The 22,148-nt window shown below is 35.6% G+C and overlaps 1 protein-coding gene across 4 annotated transcripts in view; it reads right to left on the bottom strand.

Moving 5' to 3' along the window:
- Nucleotides 1-22,148, bottom strand: part of CDK8 (cyclin dependent kinase 8) — a 128,949-nt gene that overhangs the window by 66,777 nt on the left and 40,024 nt on the right. For all 4 annotated transcript variants that reach the window (XM_082700206.1, XM_082700207.1, XM_082700210.1 and 1 more), the window contains exon 2: nt 126-201. In XM_082700206.1, the coding sequence (XP_082556332.1) occupies nt 126-201 (76 nt within the window). The remainder of the gene's footprint in view (nt 1-125; nt 202-22,148) is intronic.

Raw genomic sequence — 22,148 nt, 5'->3', positions numbered from 1 at the left:
CAATAAGAAAAATATTTACCAACTTTCAATTAATGTGTATATGTGACAAACACAATTCAGAGACCTACATAGTTGACACTCATAAGTCAATTGATAATAATGATTATAAAAAGAACTTCACTTACTGCTATTTCTCTACATGCCGACATAGAGATCCCAGTTCCTTCTATTTGTTTTAAAGCATAGTCTTTATCATCTTTCCTGTAAAAACAAAGTTATTTTAATATTGGATAAAACTAAATGTATGTGCATTTTTAATAAAATATAAATATAAATCACGTAATACATTTTCGATACCTTTCACATGTAATCACAGAATATCATATAGGAAAGAGGTTTTGGATAATCTAGTTCAATCCCACTATTTGATGAGGAAAGTCAGATTCAAAGTAATAAAAAGATTTGTCCAAGGCTCCATGGTTTGGGAAGGCAAAGACTTAGAAATAGGTTCTTCCTGTTCTAATATATATACATTTCCTTTCTATATATGTATGTGTTCGTGTGTGTGCTGTAACACTCAACAAACACACATACACACCTTGTTTTCTAAAACCCTTTCAGATATTGGTGGGTCAAAAAATTAAGAAATGAATGTATCACTAAAGTACAAAATGGTGATAATTTCAAACAAGTTATAGTCCTCATATCCCCCAATACCTTCGAAGAGAGTCACTCAACATGGTTTATTGAGCACTTACTACGTATTCAGAACTGTGTTCATTATTGGAGATAGAGCAGAGTTCCTTGTTCTATAGAGCTTTCTGCATATACTGGTCTAGACAACTAACACACCACAGTACAGTATGATAAGTGCTATGATAGGGCAAGTGCAAACCACAGAGGTTATTCAATGGTCACTCTGGTAGAAGACCTAAGCAAAAACTTCTCAAAAGAACCACCACTGGAATGAAGCCTGAACAGCAATTCTTGAACTCTTTTGACCCAGGATCCCTTTACTCTCTTGGATATTACTGAAGACTCTCAAGAATTTTTGTTTTATCTATCATTATTTACCCTATTAGATTTCTTTAAATGGGAACTTCTAAAAACAGAGAATGCAAAAGCATATACCTACTAGCCACCAGAGCAATGACATCATCATGTTATGACACCTTTGGAAAAAACGCACTGTACATTCATGAGACAGTAAGAAAAGGAAATACCGATGACCCTGAACAACATGGGTTTGAGCTGCGTGGCCCATTTATATGCAGATTTTTAAAATAAATACAATACAGTACTAAATTTTATGATTTTCTTAACATTTTCTTTTTCCAAGTTTACTTTATTGTAAAAATACACTATGTATCACATATACATACTAAATATGTATTAATCTACTATTTATCTGTAAGGTTATTAGTAGTGAAGTTCTTGGGGAAGTAAAAGTTATATATGAATTATTTATTTATTTATTTATTTATTTATTTTATTTATTTATAAGGATTTTATTTATTTGACAGACAAAGATCACAAGTAGGCAGAGAGGGCAGGCAGAGAGAGAGAGAGGGGAGGAAGCAGGCTCCCAGCTGAGCAGAGAGCCCGATGTGGAGCTTGATCCTAAGACCCTGGGATCATGACCTGAGCTGAAGGCAGAGGCTTTAATCCACTGAGCCACCCAGGCGTCCTTATATATGAATTTTACATAGTGGTGGGCTATTGGAGCCCAAACCCAACCTCCATGTTATTCAAGGGTCAACTGTAGTATCATAGCACTACAATGAAAACAGTGCCAACCACATGGACCCTCTGAAAGGACTGTGTCTGAGGGGTAACTAGCAGTTCCCAGATCAGACTTCAGAAACTGCTGGTGTGTGTGTGTGTGTGTGTGTGTGTGTGTGTGTGTGTGTGTGTGTGTGTTATGAGTTAAGGGGAAAACACAATGTGAAGACAAATGAAACGAAAGAAAACCATCTAAGGGAGAACAGACACCATAAACAATGGGGGATAAGGCTGATGGCATTAATCAGGAACCACAACATAAAAGTCTTTTTACTCCAAGAATAACAGGAAGCACTCCATTTAAGATTTCTTTAATAAGAAATACCAATTAGGGATGCCTGGGTGGGGGTGCCTGAATGGCTCAGTGGGTTAAAGCCTCTGCCTTCAGCTTGGGTCACGATGCCAGGGTCCTGAAATCAAGCCCCGCTTCGGGCTCTCTGCTCAGTGGGGAACCTGCTTCCCGAGCCTGCTTCCCTTCCTCTTTCTCTGCCTGCCTCTCTGCCTACTTGTGATCTCTGTCAAATAAATAAATAAAATCTTTAAAAAGAAAAAAGAAAGAAAGAAAGAAAAGGGATGCCTGGGTGGCTCAATCAGTTAAGCGTCTGCCTTCAGCTCAGGGTCGTGGGATGCACATCAGGCTCCCTGCTCAATGGGGGGAATTTGCTTTTCCCTTTCTCCTTCTCCCTGCTTGTGCGTGTTCTCTCTCTCATATAAATAAATAAAACCTTTAAAAAAAGGAAAATATCAATTATATTTTATTTGAAAAAATATCTCTGGCTGCCATTTGAATGCTTAGGGGGAGTAAATAAGAACAGGAGGCAGAGAAGCCAGTTAAAAGTAAACAGTGTTAAAATTACTCAGGTGAAATATGATGGTGGTGGCCACAGAATGGTGGCTGCCATACGGGGTAGACTGGAGCGATGTAAGGCAGAACCAATAGCACCTGGTGACTGAACTCTGGGCAGAAGGAAGAGGAGTCAAAGAAAATGATTTCTGCTCTAGCAATAGGTTAATGGCATATTACTGACTGAAATAAAAAAACAGCAGGAGGAAAAGATCTGAGCGAACAAGAAGATGACAGTTCTGTCTTGTGCAGGTTGAGTCTACAGTACATATGAGACACCTAAGTGAAAATGCCAAGCTGAATAAACACGTCTAAAGCTCTAGAGAAAGCTGAAGACACCAATTTACTATAATCAGCATATCCACAGTAATTAAAGCTATGAGAGTAAAGTGACACCAAAGAGAAGCACTGTCAAAAAAAAAAAAAAAAAGATTTCGAAAAAGGGAAGAATAGTAAATAGTATGAGAAGCTGCAAAGAAGGCTAATAAGGTAAGAATAGGGAAGTGTCCCCTGAATTTAGCAGTGATGAAGTCACCAGACAGTAGATTAGGCAAAAATAGGGGGAGTGATGTTGCAGCAGGGTGTGTACTGCGGAAGGCTGAGGAATGAATGGGGCATAAGCAAACTAAGGAAGTATAGGTATCAGAAGGGGAAAAAGATGTCAGTAGCTGGAGTAATAGACAGGTTAAAGAATTATTATTTTTTTCAAGACGGAAAAGACCTAAATAGAGTAAGTACTGACAGGAAAAACCCAGAGAAAAGGAGTTGCTGATATGCGAGAGAGAGGTAAAAATTTCGAGAGCAAAGACTGAAATGCTGAGGCAGGGGGTGGGTGGAGATTAGAGAGGGCTAGAAGGAGGAATATTTTAAGGAAGAGTTCTCATCTTGATGGCTTTCATATTTTCCTGATGTTGGGAATTAGGTCATAAACTAAAGTAAGGGCAAAGGTGGTAGAGTTCAAGATACAATGAAAGAAGGCTTGGTTGAATAAATGAGTAAATCCTTATAAAATAAATTCCTTTAAGCTCATTTAATACCTTATTATCTTCAATTATTATTAAAACTTACATAGCTTTATCTTTGTTTTTACAACATACTTACACCAAATCCTTAGTTTGGGGGAAAAAATCCCAATTCCAACATTATTTTTCAGAAAAAAGATTTGTTTTACAACATTCAGCTTTATAATGTATTTTCTAGTAAAGAACCACAGGTACTCATTATTTTAAAAATACATTAAGTGTATATCTATACTTAATGTTCACTAAGTCTGAATGATTTCTGAAAGACTTAAAAAAAAAGAAGTTAAGGAGAGTGACACACACACAAAAATGAAGTCGAGGGGCGCCTGGACGGCTAGTCAGTTGAGCAACTGACTCTTGGTTTTGGTTCCAGTCCTGATTTCAGGGTCATGAAAAATAGCCCCGCACAGGGCTCCACACTCCGGGGGAGTAAATAGTTAGCAGGTAGTCTGCTTGAGATTCTCTCTCTTTCCTTCTCCCTCTGCTCCTCCCTCTGCTCTCTCTCTCAAAATAAATAAATAAATCTTGGGGCACCTGGGTGGCTCAGTGGGTTAAGGCCTCTGCCTTCGGCTCAGGTCATGATCCCAGGGTCCGGGGATCAAGCCCCATGTTGGGCTCTCTGCTCAGCAGGGAGCCTGCTTCCTTTCCTCTCTCTCTGCCTCTCTGCCTCCCTGTGATTTCTGTCTGTCAAAATAAATAAAATCTTTAGAAAAATAAATAAATCTTTAAAATAAATGAATAGATAGGAAAAAAGAAAGAATGAAGTCAGAGTCAGAATAAGTCTATTATACACTTTCACATATATGGTACTGATTTAACCAGAAGATTAACCCAGGAGTGTAAGAAATTGCTCTATGTCCTATTTGAGGATAGCATCTTAGATCTGAGCATTCTAAGGAGAAAGTGATGAGAAAGAAAATAAATTTAATCAAAGGCTTATCCCTTCACCTCCTTAACAATGACTCCGAATTTCTCTTATTTATAAATACCCAAGTTGCTAGATGTAAATGTCTTCTCAATGAACTGAAAAATTCTCATCTGTAGACAGTCCTCACCCCCATCCCAAGTAATCATATGTCTTATATTTTATAAAAGTAAATGATGAGAAAGGTGAAATTGTATAATAAAAAAACTGAAAATGTTTAATTATCAAAAAGGCCACTTCCTCTTGAAAATCACTGAACACAATTAACATCATAATGTAATAGTGCTTTGTGGTTTAAAGAGCACATTTATTTATATATCCATCTACACAGTCATAGTAAAATGGCACAATGGAGAGGGAAAGGATCTGTTCCCTAGTTTCAGTCATGATCCAGTTGAAGTAGTCAGACTATATAAATAAATAATCGTACTAAGGTGTTCTATGTGCTATAAATAGAGGGGATAAGACTATAGCTTGAAGGATTGAAGCAAGACGAAAGAAAGCTTCAGAAAGAGACTACTTAGGCAGAGATTCTTAAGACCTCAGAAGTCTGTCAGGAAAGGAGGGAGGGGCTGGGGAGAGAAATCAGTAGCTGGAGCCAACATCCCCAAAAGTGAGAATAGCCAATGCACAACAATCCAGAAACATAGGGGAGGTGTGACATGCTCAGAGAACAGCAGAGAGAAGCAGTAGCAGTTTAATAGCATCAAACATGCTGACAGCTCTGAGAAAGGATGATTTCAGGAACAGGCAGAGGTAAGATGGGAGAGGGTCTTCTATGTCAGCTGTCTCCTAAGAGGGGTATAGAGTTTATGTGATGTGCTTTACTTCAGGGAGAGAAAAAACATGTAAGTATGTGAAGAAAATATTACATTAAAAAATAATAAATAAAGCTGAGGAAAGGTATGCTATGTGAGAAGACCAAAAAGAGGAGGATGAAACCATAATGAACACTTGCCTTTAAAAGACAGGAGAATTAAGTCAATAATATAAAACGGTTGTTAAAGAGTAGTTTTAAAAAATGAGCAGTGTTTTGGTAAAATAGCATAGTGAAGGGGCACCTGGGTGGCTTAGTGGGTTAAAGCCTCTGCCTTCGGCTCAGGTCATGATCCCAGGGTCCTGGGCCTCTGCTCGGCAGGGAGCCTGCTTCCTCCTCTCTCTGCCTGCCTCTCTGCCTACTTGTGATCTGTCAAATAAATAAATAAATAAAATCTTTTTTAAAAAAATAGCATAGTGAATACACATATGAAATTTCACTTCCCTCCTACAACCCTACTAAACCTATGGTAAAGAAATGTTTAAAAGATATAAACTCATATAGATGAAAAATGGAGAGAAGGCAGCAAAAAACTTCGGAAACTAAAAAGTAAGTGGACAAATACTGACTGAGAAGATCCAGGAAAACTAACTCAGAAGCTGACAGTGAAGAATGCTGAGAACAATTAGATGTACACAGCAATTTCCTCCAAAATCAGAGAACTGAGAGTATTAGATATCTCTGGAGGTAGAACTGGTTGGATAGAAAATGAAGTTGAAGAGATATTCTAGCAAATAGAACAATAAAATAAAGAAAAACAGAAAAATCAGACAACCAGCCCATGGAATCCAGTATACAAATAATTAAGAGTTCTAGAAAAAAAGAACAGAGAACAGAAAGAAAGAAAATTAATGAAGTGATTCAAGGAAACGTCCTAAACTGAATGACAGTGTTTATAAAACTCAAAGGGTCCAATGAGTTCCCATCACAAATAGTTGAAAATAGATCTATATCAAGACACAATATTTAGACATTTCAGAAAAATGGAGACGAGCAGATTTAACATGCTTGCAGGGGAGATAGGTAATGGGTCACTCAGAAAGGACCAATATTACTCAACCATGAGAAAGAATGAAATCCTGCCATCTGTGACAACATGGATGAACCTGAGGACATTAAGCTAAGTGAGATAAATCAGAGAAAGACAAACACTGTACAATATCACTTACATGTGGAATCCCGGAACTCATAAAAACAGAAAGTACAATGGTGGTTACCAGGGGCTGGGCACACTGGGGAGACACTGTAAGGGTACAAACTTGCAACCAGAAGATAAAAACGTCCTGGAGACTCAACAAACAACATAGTGATTATAGACAACACCGTATTATAAACTTCAAAGTTAGTTACTAAGAGACTAGATCTTAAATTTTCCCACCAAAAAAGGAAATGATAATTATGTGACATGATATAAGTGTTAGTTACACTACAGTGGTAATCATATTGCAATATATAAATTGATCAGTCAGTTGTATACCTTAAATTTACACAATACTATATGTGAATTATAACTCAATAAAATTAAATTTTAAAAAAGGATTAGGAATCAGGATACCTGTGGACTTCTCAATAGCAGTTTTAGAAGCTAGAAGTTCTAGAGCAACTGCATGCCGTAAAATCATGAAGTATTGATTACAGTGTCAGTAGATGTGGTTTGGAGTTTAAGACTCTGTTCTGGAGAATTACACTGTCAGTAGCAATGACAGGAAAACATTATGGAGGAGTTGGCCAGATCAAGGAGCTTGAGCCAGAATGTGAAATAAGTGCACTGCTTCCTTCATTCTTTAGGGGGAAAAAAGTCATGCTGGGGGGGGGGGGGGAGGAGAGGAAATAAACAGCTTAACTAATCACTGTGTTTAGTTATGTAGTAAAAATTGTGAATTACACAAAGTCTAATGTGTTAAACTGAAGATGTAATTATCTTTATTATGCAGTAATTTGGAAGTACATCATAAGCAACTGTCATTGTGTGCTGCAGTTTGATGGTTACTGCAGGGAAAAGGCCTGGGAGGGTGCTAGACTACAGTATGCAATCTTAGTGACGGTACAAGACAACAAGCTGAGCTGGCCAAATCACAAAGATGTGAACTCAACCACCTAACTTGCTGTAGTGTGATATACCTTAGGTATTTCTAATGATCTTAACATTTCTATTTTGGGAAAGAATGCTCTTAATATATAATACTGGGTCTAAGCCATTTTTAAAATCATTTTTAATAAAATCTCCTTATTTAAAAAGATTAAAGGTCCTAATAATTATTATTCCTATTGCTATAGTATTTTCAAATATAGCATGGAACTACTTTTTACCTTTGGATACCACAACTAAGGCTCATGTATTATTATAATTTAAAATTCTTTTTGATTTTGTCTTTTGTGACTTAGGTCCCCAAATCAAAATAATAAACTTTTAGACTTAAAGTATCTCTATCTCTGGATTTCCTATTTTGAAAACTGTATTCTCTCCAAATTGATTTATTTGACCAATCAAAAGAGAAGTTCAGTCTTTATAGATTAAATGCAAATAAAATGTATTCAAGTAGATACATATGCTTACTGTTTTATATACTTTAAGTGGAGAAGAGGCAGACTTATGTTCTTATAGAAAAACTGGTACAATAACTGTTTCAATTTGATTTTTGTTTCTAGGTTTTAATATCCTTGTCAATCAGAAACAAGCATAGCACACTTGATGGTAGAAATCAAGGAGTCCTGCAGGATGATTGAAATCCTCACTGTTCACAATACCTTCTAATTCTGTGGGTAATCACTGACTGAATCTTTAGAAATTGTGCAACATATGGTTAATACAGGAGCCTTTCTCTCCCATAAAAAATTCTAGTTAACATAAAAATTTTCCAGAGCTGTTCAATCTTATCTTCCCTTGCTAGATATTTAATCAGCTCAACATGCTCTCCGATTAGGTAACTGGCTATTTTTGCAGGATTGTTAGGGAAAGACTGCACTTGAACCCCCATGGAAATGACCTTGGCATATTTTGTTGACAACTAAAACAGCAGTAAAACTCCTTGGATGCACAGCTCTCAATTACAGTGACATAACACATCCTCAAATTACTGGAAGACAGTCCCAGCCAGAGACCTCAAATTGAGGATTCCTAAGAATCTTCCAGAAGATGATCCTGGAGAATGAGACAGCTTCCACCCAGGATCCACAGAACAAGATCTAAATGGCCTGAACCAAAGACTGTTGGACTAAATCTGCATGCCCTCACCAACCCCAACCTCTTTTCTATCTTCTATGCTGGTTTAAATTTCTGAATTGTTACTAGACACCTATTACGTCTAATAAAAATACTCATAATACTGCTCTTTGTATCCCTAGTCATTCCTTGTATGAGTCCAATTCCTGGCTACAATTTGCTCATGATTTCACTAAAATATGCAAACAAACTAATTACTGAGATTGTAGCCACCTTCTCTTGGGTCCAACTCCACTTACTCTAACTCCTAGGCAATCATACTCAAATACGAAGCAACTTCTGAAATAGTAAACTCAAAACGGTAAACAGGACAGGCAGCCCCTGTGATGTCAAACCTAGGAAAGTTTCTGTCTACACCAAAACCACACTTGAACTTGGCTTTTTGCTTAGAAACAGATTACTACTGATCAATCTCTCTTAAGTCATCTGCCCACAGTGTCATTTTTCTGAACACAACTCTAATAAAAAGTAAAGTTATTATAGTCATTGCATCTTGACTTCAAGAACTACTATCTCAACATTAGTCACCTATAATCATTTTTCTTCTCCTTAATATTCATGGTCAAAGAAATAAGCAACGCTAAAACCATAAATTAATGCATAGCATTTTTCTTCCAAATGGTTGGTCTTTCCTCCTATTTCACATATACACTTATTTCTATTTGACTCCAAATATTTTTTTTCTTAAAAGTAGTATTATATCAAAATGTGAATATACCCAAACATTTCTTAAATGCTCACATATTATATTCCAAGTATTACTATCAATAAGTATTCAAGATTGAGGTTATTAAAACACCCTAAAAATGTCTTCATCTCCCTTAATCTACATTCTACCCTGTCACCAATACTCTATAATTGAGAAGAATGTTATGAATGCTCCTTGTTGAACAAATAAACTGGATGGGCTCTGAAGTCTTTACATTACAGCTTCTTACATGCAATCTTTATTCTATCATTAACAACAAAGTGTTAAACCTGAATTATTTTTTTGCATTTTATGAATTTTGTTTTGTTATTAAAAATGAACAATTTGCTCACACAAATATGTAAAAAACTATGTAAAATATCCCTAGATCTTAAGTAAAACTCAAAATATTTAATCCTATAATAAAAAAGATAAGCCGTGAACATGATTCAACAAATATTAAACAATCTAAGATTTTAGTATTTTTAAATATATAGAACTAAATTATTTTTGTTTTTCTTCATGTTCAATTGAAAAAAATTGACATTTACATTCAACAATGAATTAACATGGAACAGTGCTTCATAACCTGTGGAGTGAAGGTACACTTAAAATTCTTCAATCAATCACAAAACATTTTCATAAATATAATTATTATTATATTTAAGAAAAATGAAATGGAAATACATACAAAATCCAGTAATAGCCTTATTATTGTACACTAATAACAATTACTATTATTAAACTAAAGAAGTAGAGATATATAATGTCAATTAATGCAAAAGTTTCTAATGCTTATTTTAAATTTCTACACTCATTACATTGCAGAAAAAATAGGATATAAAAATGTGTTCATGGAGAGAAATGTGTCCATGAACTACAGTTTAAGTAACACTAGTCTAATATGGATCAAGGTAGACCAGGGCACTAAGATATACCTTTGCATGATATACCACTGTAATTACAATAACAGATAGGAATATATATGGATTTTGGAATTTTAAAAGAAATTTATTTGAAGTGCATTATGTATTTTGGATTTTTTTTTAATTTTTAATTTTTAATTTTTTATAAACATATATTTTTATCCCCAGAGGTACAGGTCTGTGAATCACCAGGTTAAACCTGAATTTATAAAGAAAAATTAGGCCACAAAAGTTTTTCTACTTAAATGAATACACACCTTTCCTCTCACTCTTGCATTCTATTTTTGTTTCTAGTATCTTTAAAGACTAATATTTAACATTATTTAATGGTTCTCATTTAAACTGGTGAAAATATAAAGGAAGGATATCCCTCATTTCCTATTATTACTAAGAGTATAAACTAGCACAAACATTTTAGAAAGTAATCTAGAATAGTGATATTAAGTATGTGTATTTCCTACACCAGCAATTTCTCTTCTGATTTTACGTACCACAGGAAAGGTTTCATATATCTGCAAAAAGTGACAGTTGTAGACGCAAATAGAGGTATACTGTGTGTGAATCACTGGGAGCAGATAAGTGACACATGGTATATGCATATACTGAGAATACTTACAACCCTACACAAACAATATTTTCAGGAATACAAGTATGTTCCAAAGATATTTAGATTGGAATAGGGGCTGAAAGGATATATACTGAAAAAAGAAGACTGGAAGCTGATTATAATGGGATAAGAGAATTGGGCAAAGATAAGAGAATGAAAAATAAAGAAAAACAGAGGGCCTTACATGTTGACAATGATAGTATGCCATGTACTAAAATACTAAGCAGTATTTTCAATTCAATTCTATGTACAAAAACCAAGAAACAACCACTTAAATGGAACACCCCTACTCAGGTACAAAAACACGATTTCCTAAAAGTCTGGGGAAAAAATTACAGCAAGAGAAGAGTTAAATTTGGTATATGTCAAAGATATATAAAATTTATGAAAGTTTCAAAAGAATTACATAGATATTTGACAGTGTTAAGAACATTTAAGATCTGACTAGACTAAACTGACAGAAAAATCACACATTAGCACACACTGGAAGGATCAAGACTGGAGGCCAAAAAGGTAATTAGGAAGCTATTGTCAAAAATCTAAAAGTCAAGTAACAAGTGCCCAAACTAAGATTTTGCTATTTTCAACATATAAATAAACAGGAGTGGAATTAGGGAGTGATAAACTCACCTCGCCTAAGCACAGTCCTTCCAAGTACAGGCTCAGAGCTTCACAGGAGTTAAAAACTGGCAAGAAGAAGCCTGCCTCTTCCGTTTCCTACCCACTGCTCCAACACCGATTACACATAATGTAGACTTGGACAGAGTCTCATTGTAATTAGGTAAATATGTAACATCTGACCAGAAATCGAGGGCCACACAGAGGAATGAAATATGCAGTCTATTTCAGAATGGATGAAGGATGAAGGGGATGGCATCAGCTGCCAGCAAGTCTCTCCTCACAAGGCAGGGTCATGCCAAATTAGAGAATCTTAAGTCCTACAACAATATTAACATTAACCTGTTAAATCTGACACTTTCATACTGTTCTGTAGAAAATCACTCTATTAGTAGACTTATAAGTCCTGTGTTTTCCTAGTTCTTGAAGCAAGTTCAGTGTTTTCTGAGGGGAGGAAGCCGAGTCATGTCCCAGGAGCGGGAACTATATACTTTGCCTCCAACTTTCCAAAATACCAGAAAGCCCATTTCTCCCAAAAGTGAATATTCAATAAATGCAACTTCCTGGCAGGCAGAGAATGAATCAGATTCCTAGAAGAATATAGTATGAACCAAGCATTTTCCATAGCCAAGTTAAGCATTTAAGATAAATTACAATGTAAAAGTCCATGCCATACATGCACTGGAATTATTTATACAAAATGTGTATTTTACACATATGTCGTTATGTATAGACAGCATTGGCCACATGCTTTTTCTGCAGAAATATTTATGTGCATATACATAAGCACGTTTCAGAATATATATGTAAATATGTGTACATAAATACATATACATACATATGCACTTATATACCCACATATATACATAAACAGATATACATCTAAATATATATGTGTATAAATATATACACAGAGGAATAAGAAAATCATTATTAGGACAATTAATTTACTGACTACCCACAGTACTGTTTTAACTCTGGCAGTCATGAGAAGAATGTTATAGGTGGTTCACAAAAAAAAAACCTATCAGTTATGTAGTTTATATAGCTTATGATAGAGATTGTCCTTTATGTGCAAGTGTTCTTTAATAATGACATCACAACATATCATTGCTATCCTATTTTACATAAAAGGAAAGAGAGAATCTGTAGTCACAAGGCTAGAGAGTAGCAAACCAGGACCTCAAAACCAGGCAGTTTGATTCCAGAAAGCATTTTCCACCATATGCTACACTTACTCAGTTCAGGAAGAAGGACTACCAACTCTTTTACAAATTGCTTCCAGGTAAAATACTCTTAGGCATTTTCACCACAGCAATAAAGGGGTCATATGTAAATGAACACATCTCCTCTACCTACATGAGTTAATATGCACATTATTTTTGCTTATCATTAACACACAGATTCAAACTCCCTCCTAACAACTTACCTGGCAATGCATGGATAACAGGCTATCAGAAACTTTTCATTTAAAGCTGCTATTATCATATAAACAACAAAAAGAGGACCAAAAGACCTTAAACAAAAGACTACTGGAGGTTTCAAGTTTTCCTTGAGGCATTCACAGATCTACGCTCTTTTAATTACATAAAACCAAAAAATAGCAAAGATGTAAACATTTAAATTGTGTATAAAAGCTATGATTTAAAAATTATACACTTGGAATGATTTGAAACCAAGAGACAAGGCACAAAAGACTATACGAAAGGGAAAAAATATCTTATGATTATCAGAACTAGATTAATCATAAAATGTAAAAGTAGTGGGGAAAACCAATTTCCAACCAGTTCTCAAAAGGAGATGTACAAACAAGTTTTGATTCTAATAAACTCTTAACATCTCCTACAGATTAGATAAACTTTGCTACTCCTAATAAATCGATCTTTTACACCTTTAAAGAGCTAAATACTTTTAAATGACACATTAGACAAAACAACAGTTCATATCATTTTGTGAACTAATCTGTATTATGTAACATGTCAGCTGATACAATTTTTGTAATTAAACACCTATAAAACTGTTCTTAAATAGACATCTGGAGAAAAGATCGATTGTGAGAAGACCTTTATCTGCTCATAATGAAAAGTGAATATATTTTTACGACTGCAGAGCAAGTATATCACAGACCACTGAAATGACTAATTCTCCCATACTACACACTGCTGCAAGACTAGCTTGATGACTCTATGGATAATTTCTGTCTTCATTCCTACTATTATAAAGTCCTAGGATGAAAGTATATACATAAACTTCATAAATTTGATATCAAAGAATGAGAATACCTGCATGAAGGCCAACTCTATAATTATAAATCTATTCTGAGTCTGAAGCAGTGATCTAGATATGAAATAGACCTAGAAAGAGCTACAAATACATAAGCTATTTCATCCTAGTAACCCAGTTTTACAAAACATATTAGCCATAGCTTCAGAGTTAACTTGGATTCTAATGTTTGATTTCTTTAAGATGAATTAAAAGCAGAAGTATATAAAGTGATGTTTAGAGAAACTTGGAAATGTTCTTTGGCCTGCATTTCCACATTATATTTCTCAGAACAGATCTATTCTGACAGTTCTATGTAGAAAGTCTAAGGTAAAATTATTTCAGAAGATTTATCTCCAAAATAAAATGTGAGATAAGGAAAAACAAATTAAAAAATATCTGGTGAATAAGAGGTTAAAGTGATAGACACCTAAGGCCAATTCGAAAATTTAGACCTGTGAAAGCGGTCAGAGATCTTTCCCTTCTCCTGCAAACTCTGGACTACCAAAGAAAGCAGGGGAAGTGAAAGGATTCAAGAATCAGAGGGATCTGCTTCCGTACCTGGAGATTCCAAATCACTGTCCTATCCCCACTTTCACCTCAGCCCTGGTCCTCAGACCTTCACAACTTGCCCAATTTTGTGGTTCACCACTACCCAACCAGGCAATTATTTTATTTTCCTCTTCCTTTCACCTACCTAGTCAGTTACCAAATCCCTGCTCCCCAGTCTTACTGCCGTTCTTTGTCCGTATCATTCCCCTTCTGAACTACAGGAGCAGGCATCTAACTGGCTCTTTACCCCTTAGTCACTCTAAAGAGCATTCTTGGCTCCCTACTCAAATATTTGTATTATTAGTCAAATACTAGTCACATATTGGGATATGCAAGAGTTTATTTCTGAACTCTCAATTGTGTTCCATTGGTCTATGTACCATACCTTTTCACTGTGAGCTTATACTGTAGACTGAAATCAGAAAAGATGATGCAATTTTTGTCGTTCTTTCTCAAGGCTGCATTGCTATTTGGAGTCTTTTGTGGTTCCATTTCAGGATTGTCTTCTCTATTTCTGTGAAAAATATCACTGGAATTTTGATAAAGAATACATTAAATCTGTAGATTGCCTGGGCAGTATGAACATTTTAACAATATTATTCTTCCATTTAACCAAAATGGGATATCCTTCCATTTATTTGTGTCTTCTTTAATTTCTTTCATTGAAGTCTTACGAGTTTTCATTGTACAAATCTTCTCATTACATTTATCCCTAAGTATTTTATGGGTTTTGATGTTATTTTAAATGAGATTGTTTTGGGGTGCCTGGATGGCTCAGCTGGTGAAGGGTCTCAGGTCATGATCCCTGGGTTCTGGGATGGAGTCCCACAACAGGCTGCCTGCTCAGCTGGGAGCCTGCTTCTCCCTCTGCCTCTGCCCCTGACTGTTGTTGTGTCTCAAATAAATAAATATCTTTAAAATAAATAAATAAATAAATAAATAAATCAGATTCTTTTCTTCCTTTCTTTGTAGATGCTTTGTTGTTAGTGCACAGAAATGCAAATTATTTCTTGGGGCATGTGGGGGTGCAACTGGTTAAGCATCAGACTCCCAGCTTCAGCTCAGGTCATGAGATCAAGCCCCACATGGGGCTCCCCGCTCAGCATGGAGTCTACTTGAGATCATCTTTCCCTTTGCCCCTCCTGCTTGTGCTCTCTGTCTAAAATGAATAGATAAATATTTTTAATAGTTTTTTGGTGGGGTCTTTAGAATATTCTAGGTATACGATCATATCATCCGCAAACAAACAATTTTACTTCTTCCTGAATTGGATGTCTTTTATTTTCCTTGCCTAATTGCTCTGGCAAGGACTTCTGGTAGTATGTTGAATAGGAATGATAAGAGTAAGCACCCTGATCTTAGAGGAAAACCATTTTGCGTTTTACTCTGAGTATGATGTTACCTGGTCTTGTTTTATATGGTCTTTATTATTTTGAGGCATATTCCCCTTATATCTACTTTGTCAAGAATTTTTAGTCATGAAAGGAGGCTGTATTTGGCAAATGCATTTTCTGTATCTATTGAGATGATTGTATAATTTTTATTATTTATTTTTATCTTTCATCCCATTAACATGATGTATCACATTTATTGATTTGTGTATGTTGAAAGATCCTTGCATCCTAGGGATAAGTCTCGCTTGATTATAGCATTAAGATCCTTTTAATATGGTGCTGAAATCAGTTGGCTAATATTTTGTCCAGTATTTTTGCATCTCTATTCAGTAAGTATATTGGCCTGTTTTCTTTTCTTGTAATGTCCTCATTTGGCTTGGTATTAGGGTAATGCTGGCCTTGCAAAATGCTGACTTCCTCCTCAATTTTTGTGAAGAGTTTGAGAAGGACTGGTGTTAATCCTTTCTTAAATATTTAGAATTTACAAGGAAACTATCTGGTACTAGGCTTTTCCTTGTTGGGAGGTTTCTGGTTATTGATTCAATCTCCTTACTTTGTTACTGTGAACAGATTTTCTATTTCTTACTGATACAGATTTTCTATTTCTTACTAAGTCTTGGTAGGCTGTATGTTTCTAGGAATTTATGCATTTCTTATAGGTTACGTAATTTGTTAGCATATAATCATTCATAGTAATCTCTTAGGATCTTTTGTATTTCTTTGACATCAATTGCAATGTCTCCTCTTTATTTCTGATGTTATTTATCCGAATCGTTTTTGTTTTTTTTACTCTAGCTAAACGTTTCAAAGCTATTTTTTGTTTAGCTTTAAAAAAAACCAGCACTTTCTCTCATTGATATTTTCTATTTTCTTTTTGGTCTCCCTTTCATTAATTTTTGAAAATACCAAACTTTGGTATTTTCTTCTTTCTGTTAACTTAGGGTTTAGTTTGTTCTTTTTCTAGTTCCTTGAGTTATAAAGTGAGGTTATTGCAGATCTTTCCAGTTTCTTAATGTAGGCATTTATCACTATAAACTTCCTCACAGAACTGCATCACAAAGTTTTGAGATGCTGTTTCCACTTTTAATTCAAGACTTTTTCTTTATTTCCCTTTGATCCGCTGGTTGTTCAGTAGTGTGTTAATTTCCACATAACTGTGAGTCTTCCACATTTCTTCCTGTTGTTAATTTCCAGTTTCATACCACTGTGGTCTAGAAAGATACTGGGTATGATTTTAATCTTCTTAAATTTGCTAAGACTTGTTTTATGACCTACCATATGATCTGTCCTGGAGAATGATCCACATGGGCTTGAGAAGAATGTATATTCGGCTGCTGTTAGATGAAATGCTAAATATACAACATTGTTTTTAAAGATATATACGTGCAGGGACGCCTGGGTGCTCAGTTGGTTAAACAGCTGCCTTCAGCTCAGGTCATGATCCCAGCGTCCTGGGATCGAGTCCCACATTGGGCTTCTTGCTCAGCAGGGAGCCTGCTTCTCCCTCTGCCTGCCATTCTGTCTGCCTGTGCTCGCTCTCTCCCCGTCTCTCTCTCTGATAAATAAATAAAAAAATCTTTAAAAAAATTTAAAAAAAAGATATATACGTGCATAACACATACATATGTTACATATATTATATACATATAACATTGGTTCAAATCCAATGTTTCCTAATTGATTTTGCCTAGGTGATATCACATTCACTGTTGAAAATAGAACACTAAAGTTCCCTACTCTATTATATTATTGTCTACAACATATCTACAACATATGATCTCCCATCATATGTTAGCATACACTTAACACATTCAGGTGCTCCAATGTTGGGATCATATATATTTACAATTATTACAACCCCTTAAAGACATAATCCCTTTATCATTATACAGTGTAAACATTCTTTATCTCATGTTATAACTTTTGAGTTAAAGTCTACTTTGTCTGACATTAAGTACAGCTACTTCTGCTCTCCTTTGGTTTCCACTTGCGTGGAATATCTTTTTCCCTCCAGTCGCTTTGAGTCTATGTATATCCTTGAAGCAAAAGTGAGTCACTTGTAAGCAAAATACATTTGGGTTTTGTTTTCTTATCCAATCGGTCATTCAATGCTTTTTGAGTGGGAAATTTAATCCCTATTTTCAAAAATACGTTTGTGGAACAGAAGTAAGCACAAAAAGGTAAAAAGGGTTAAAGGAAAAGAATGCAGAGAGAATAGAAAGGGTAAAGAAAAAAAGAGTGAGGATATTTAACAGGGTAGGCTACCAAGAATTAAGATGAAATCTATGTACGGTTCATAACTACTGTGATTCCACTTCTATTAGATACATGAAACAGTTCAATTCATAGAGATAGAAAGTAGAATGGTGGTTGCCACAGGCTGGTGGAAGGGGATGGGGAGTTGCTCTTTAATAGGTACAGAGTTTTAGTTGTGCAGGATGAAAAGAGTTCTGTGGAAGAATGGTGGACGGCAGCATATGTGAATGTACTTAATACTACTGAATGGTACACTTGAAAATGGTATACAGTACGGGACGCCTGGGTGGCTCAGTTGGTTAGACGACTGCCTTCGGCTCAGGTCATGATCCTGGAGTCCCGGGATCGAGTCCCGCATCGGACTCCCAGCTCCATGGGGAGTCTGCTTCTCTCTCTGACCTTCTCCTCATTCATGCTCTCTCTCAAGTAAATTAATAAAATCTTTAAAAAAAAAAAAGAAAGAAAATGGTATACAGTAATTAAATTTTATGTTGTCTATATTTTACCACAATTTTAAAAAACTCCTATGGCTATTTTCTAGCTAAGAGATGATAGTGGCTTGGTCTAGATTAATAGCAGAGAAGCTACAACTGATTGGATAGTAAAAAGTGGACATTTTGGAATTTTATTTTGAACGCAAAGATCAACAGATCTTAGTGACTGACTAAAAGAAAGATATCCAAGATAACTTCCAAATTACTGACATAAGTAATTCAGTGAATAATGCTGCCAAATGCAAAGGAGAAAAAAGAGAAACAATTCAAATTTGAATATGTTCAGTTTGAGAAACTTGTCATACATCAAAATGGAAGTGAGTAGACAAGTGTATAAATGGGTCTTGAGCTCAAAAGATACGTCTGGCCCAGAGAGGCAAATCATACAATCTTCAGTATTTCAAAGATATCTGACACCTGCAAGTTGATGATATTACCTAGAAAGAGAGTGTAAGGGAAAAAGAAAAGAAGGCCTGAAAACCAGGCTTTGAAGGATCTATTTATGAGAAACTCTCACTTTTACATTGGAAAAAAGACAAGAAGAAATTCCCACAGCCGAATGAGAAAGAGAAGCCATACGTACAAAATATAAGTAAAGTGTAATAAATCAAGAGTTTCCTATTTCAAGAAGGAAAGGAAATGTGTTAAAATATAGAATGCTGGTGCTAATAATAGGAGGCATTCATTAAATGACTGTAACATTCCTAGGACTAGTGTAAGCACTATAAAGGTACTGATTCATTCATTTCTCACAACACCCTATCAGAAAGCTTCTTTAACCCCTTTTTATAGATGAACTAATTAAGGCCTAGAGAAAGCAAGTAGCTTGTACAGGGCCATAACTAGCAAACTATATAGAACCCGGCACCTGAATTCTTAGCCATTATGTGATACTGGCTCTGTAAGTGTCCACTGGATTTAGCAACAGACAGAATGGTGATGTTAGCCAAGTAGAGTTAAATGGAATGGTAGAGGCAGAAGCCAGACTGGAGTGCATTTAAGAGTAAATGGAAAGTGAGGAACTAAAGGTAATATGAACAAACAGGTCCTAAAAAGTATGACTATAATAAGCTCAGTCAGTTAAGTGCCTGACTCCTGATTTTGGCTCGGGTCATGATCTCAGGGTCGTGACACTGAGCCCCACTTTGGGCTCTGTGCTCGACATGGAGTCTACTTAAGAGACACTCTCTCCCTCTCCCCCTGCGCCCCTCCCTTTAAAAAAAAGAAAGAAAGAAATATGCCTATAATAAAGGTGAAAGATAGGGTGGTAGAGGAAAGAGGATTCAGTGTCTAGAAAGTTTCATTGTTGCTTAACTTGCTACTAAAAGCAGGGCAGCATACTCAAGTATTCACAGATATCAGGGAGATAATTTACACAATAAGGACAACCAGCACTTACAAACATTTACAATGCACCAGATACTCTTCTTATATATTAACAAATGTAAAGCCAAGAATAGCTAATTAGTTAGCCCCATTTTACAGATGGGAAAACAGACACACCAAAACGTCTGGTAGTTGGCCAAAGTCAGAGTTGGCTGGGATTCAAACCTTCCTGAGCAAGTATCTTCTATCAGAGAAAGGGCCAAAAATGTGCATGTGATATGGGAGCTTTGGTGAACTCAAGCGCACAAGTACACTAAAGAGGGTATTTATGACTTCAGTAGCCAAGCACAGTCCAACAGAGCATTCTATTAGACAGAAAAATGTTCTATGCTCTCTCCAAGGTAGCGGCCATCAGCGTTGTATGAGTACTGAGCACTTGAAATAAAGGTAGTATGACTGAGAAACTAAACTTTAAGTTTTATTTCATTTAATTAATTTAAATTTAAACAGCCACATGTAGCCAGTGGCTATTATACTGGATAGCACAACTCCAGAAAATTGTTTATGAGTGTTCTAATTTTTTTAAAGGTAAGCCAGAAATATTTTTTAAAGATTTATTTTATTTTAGACAGATGAAATGTGGGGGGTGGTGGGGGGAGGGCAGAGAGAAGGAGAGAAATCCTCAAGCAAATTCCCCACTGAGTGTGGAGTCTGATGCAGGTCTTATCCCAGGATCCTGAGATTATGTCCTGGGCTGAAATCAAGAGCCGAGGCCTAATTGACTCTGTCACCCAGGTGCCCCAACAATAGACTTTAATTTGAAATCTTCTAATTTTAAAATGTTGATTCCTTTAAAACAAAATAAAAACAAAAACAAAAGTGCTTATCAAACAATCCAAATGTACATTAAGAGAATACCTATATAATTTTTACAAGTTACAGTGAAACTTCCAGCAATAAAATGAATAAGGTTTAACGACTTGTTTTAATATGTGTATCTCAAAAACAATATTTACCACAAAGCCACAGAACAGGAAGTACCATTCAATACCATTTATATTAAGTTTAAACACATGCACAGCATTACTTAACATATATACAATATAAATAATAAAATACATGTGGTATAGAAGTACAAAGCCATTCATAGGAATTATTAACACCAGAGTGTTAGTTACTTCTAGGGTAAGAGATGTAAATCTGATCAGAGAGGGGGTATTAGTTTCTTATGCTGCTGTAGCAAATTACCACAAACTTGGCTGAACAACACAAATTTATTATAACATACATGTGCAAGTTGAAAGTCCAACATGGGTCTTGGGGAGCTAAATTCAAGGTGCCAGCACAATTATATTTTTTTGTCAAGGCCCTAAGGAAGAATCAGTTTCCCTGCCTTTTCCAGTTTATAGAGGCAACCACATTTCTTTGTTCATAGACCTCTTCTTTCATCTTCAAAACAAGAAATAGGGGTGAAGAAGTCCTTCTCCTATCACATCACTCCGACCGTGCTTCTTATGTCACATCTCTTTCTCTAACATTTGTACCTCCCTCTTCCACTTTTAGTACTACTGTGATTACCTTGGGCTAACCAAAGTATCCAGAATGATCTTCCTATTTTAAGGTCACTGGATGAGAAACTTTAATTCCATCTGCAACTTAAATCTCCCTTTGCCATGTAACTTGACATATCCAAAGGATCCAGGGGTGAGGACATGGATATCTTTGGGGGGACTATTCTCCCTTCCACAGAAAGGTACACAAGAAGCTTTAATTTTGTCATGTTTTATTCCTTAAGCAGAAGGTAAAGGTATGTTTTTTATTATATGTCTTTACACTTAAGATCTTTGATGTGAAATTTTCTTGCAAGGTAAATTTTTCAAACTTGCATGGAGCCTTAAAATTTTAATGAGATGACTCAGGACAGTAAGGGGTAAAGGGAGAAAAATATGGAAAAATTAAGACATTGGCCCTGTCTCCACCTAAACAGATCCTCTTTTTATTGCCTTTTACTTAACTACAAACATTTCATTTGAAAAAAAAAAAAAAAAAAAAAAGGATTCCAATTATTCAAACAAACAAAAAATGGAAAATATAACCGGCACGTGACTCCAAGAGAAACTATAATAAAATAAATTTATATGGTATAAGAAATAAATAATTAACAAGCTAACTCAGGATTTAATGATAGTCAAAGAGATATGTTTTGACTTACAATAGAGCTGAATGATGTTTTGGACAACCCTGCAGTGTTAAGGAGATAAAACTTACAGTCTGTGCAAAGACCACTGAAACCAGGGAAAAAGAAGGAAAGGATGCAAGGAAATGCCCAGGCATTTTGGGTTAAGACCATAAAAAGAAGTACTTTAAGAGTACTATGAATAAAAAGCATACTGACTCTCATAAGGTCTACAGCTGGCTTCAAATATCAAAGCTTGAAAATTGATCAATACAGTCCTAGATTGCTAGCTCCTT

The sequence above is a fragment of the Mustela nivalis genome, assembly GCF_964662115.1.
Source record: "Mustela nivalis genome assembly, chromosome: 15".
NCBI lineage: Eukaryota > Metazoa > Chordata > Mammalia > Carnivora > Mustelidae > Mustela > Mustela nivalis.
This window is presented reverse-complemented; position numbering and strand designations above follow the sequence as displayed.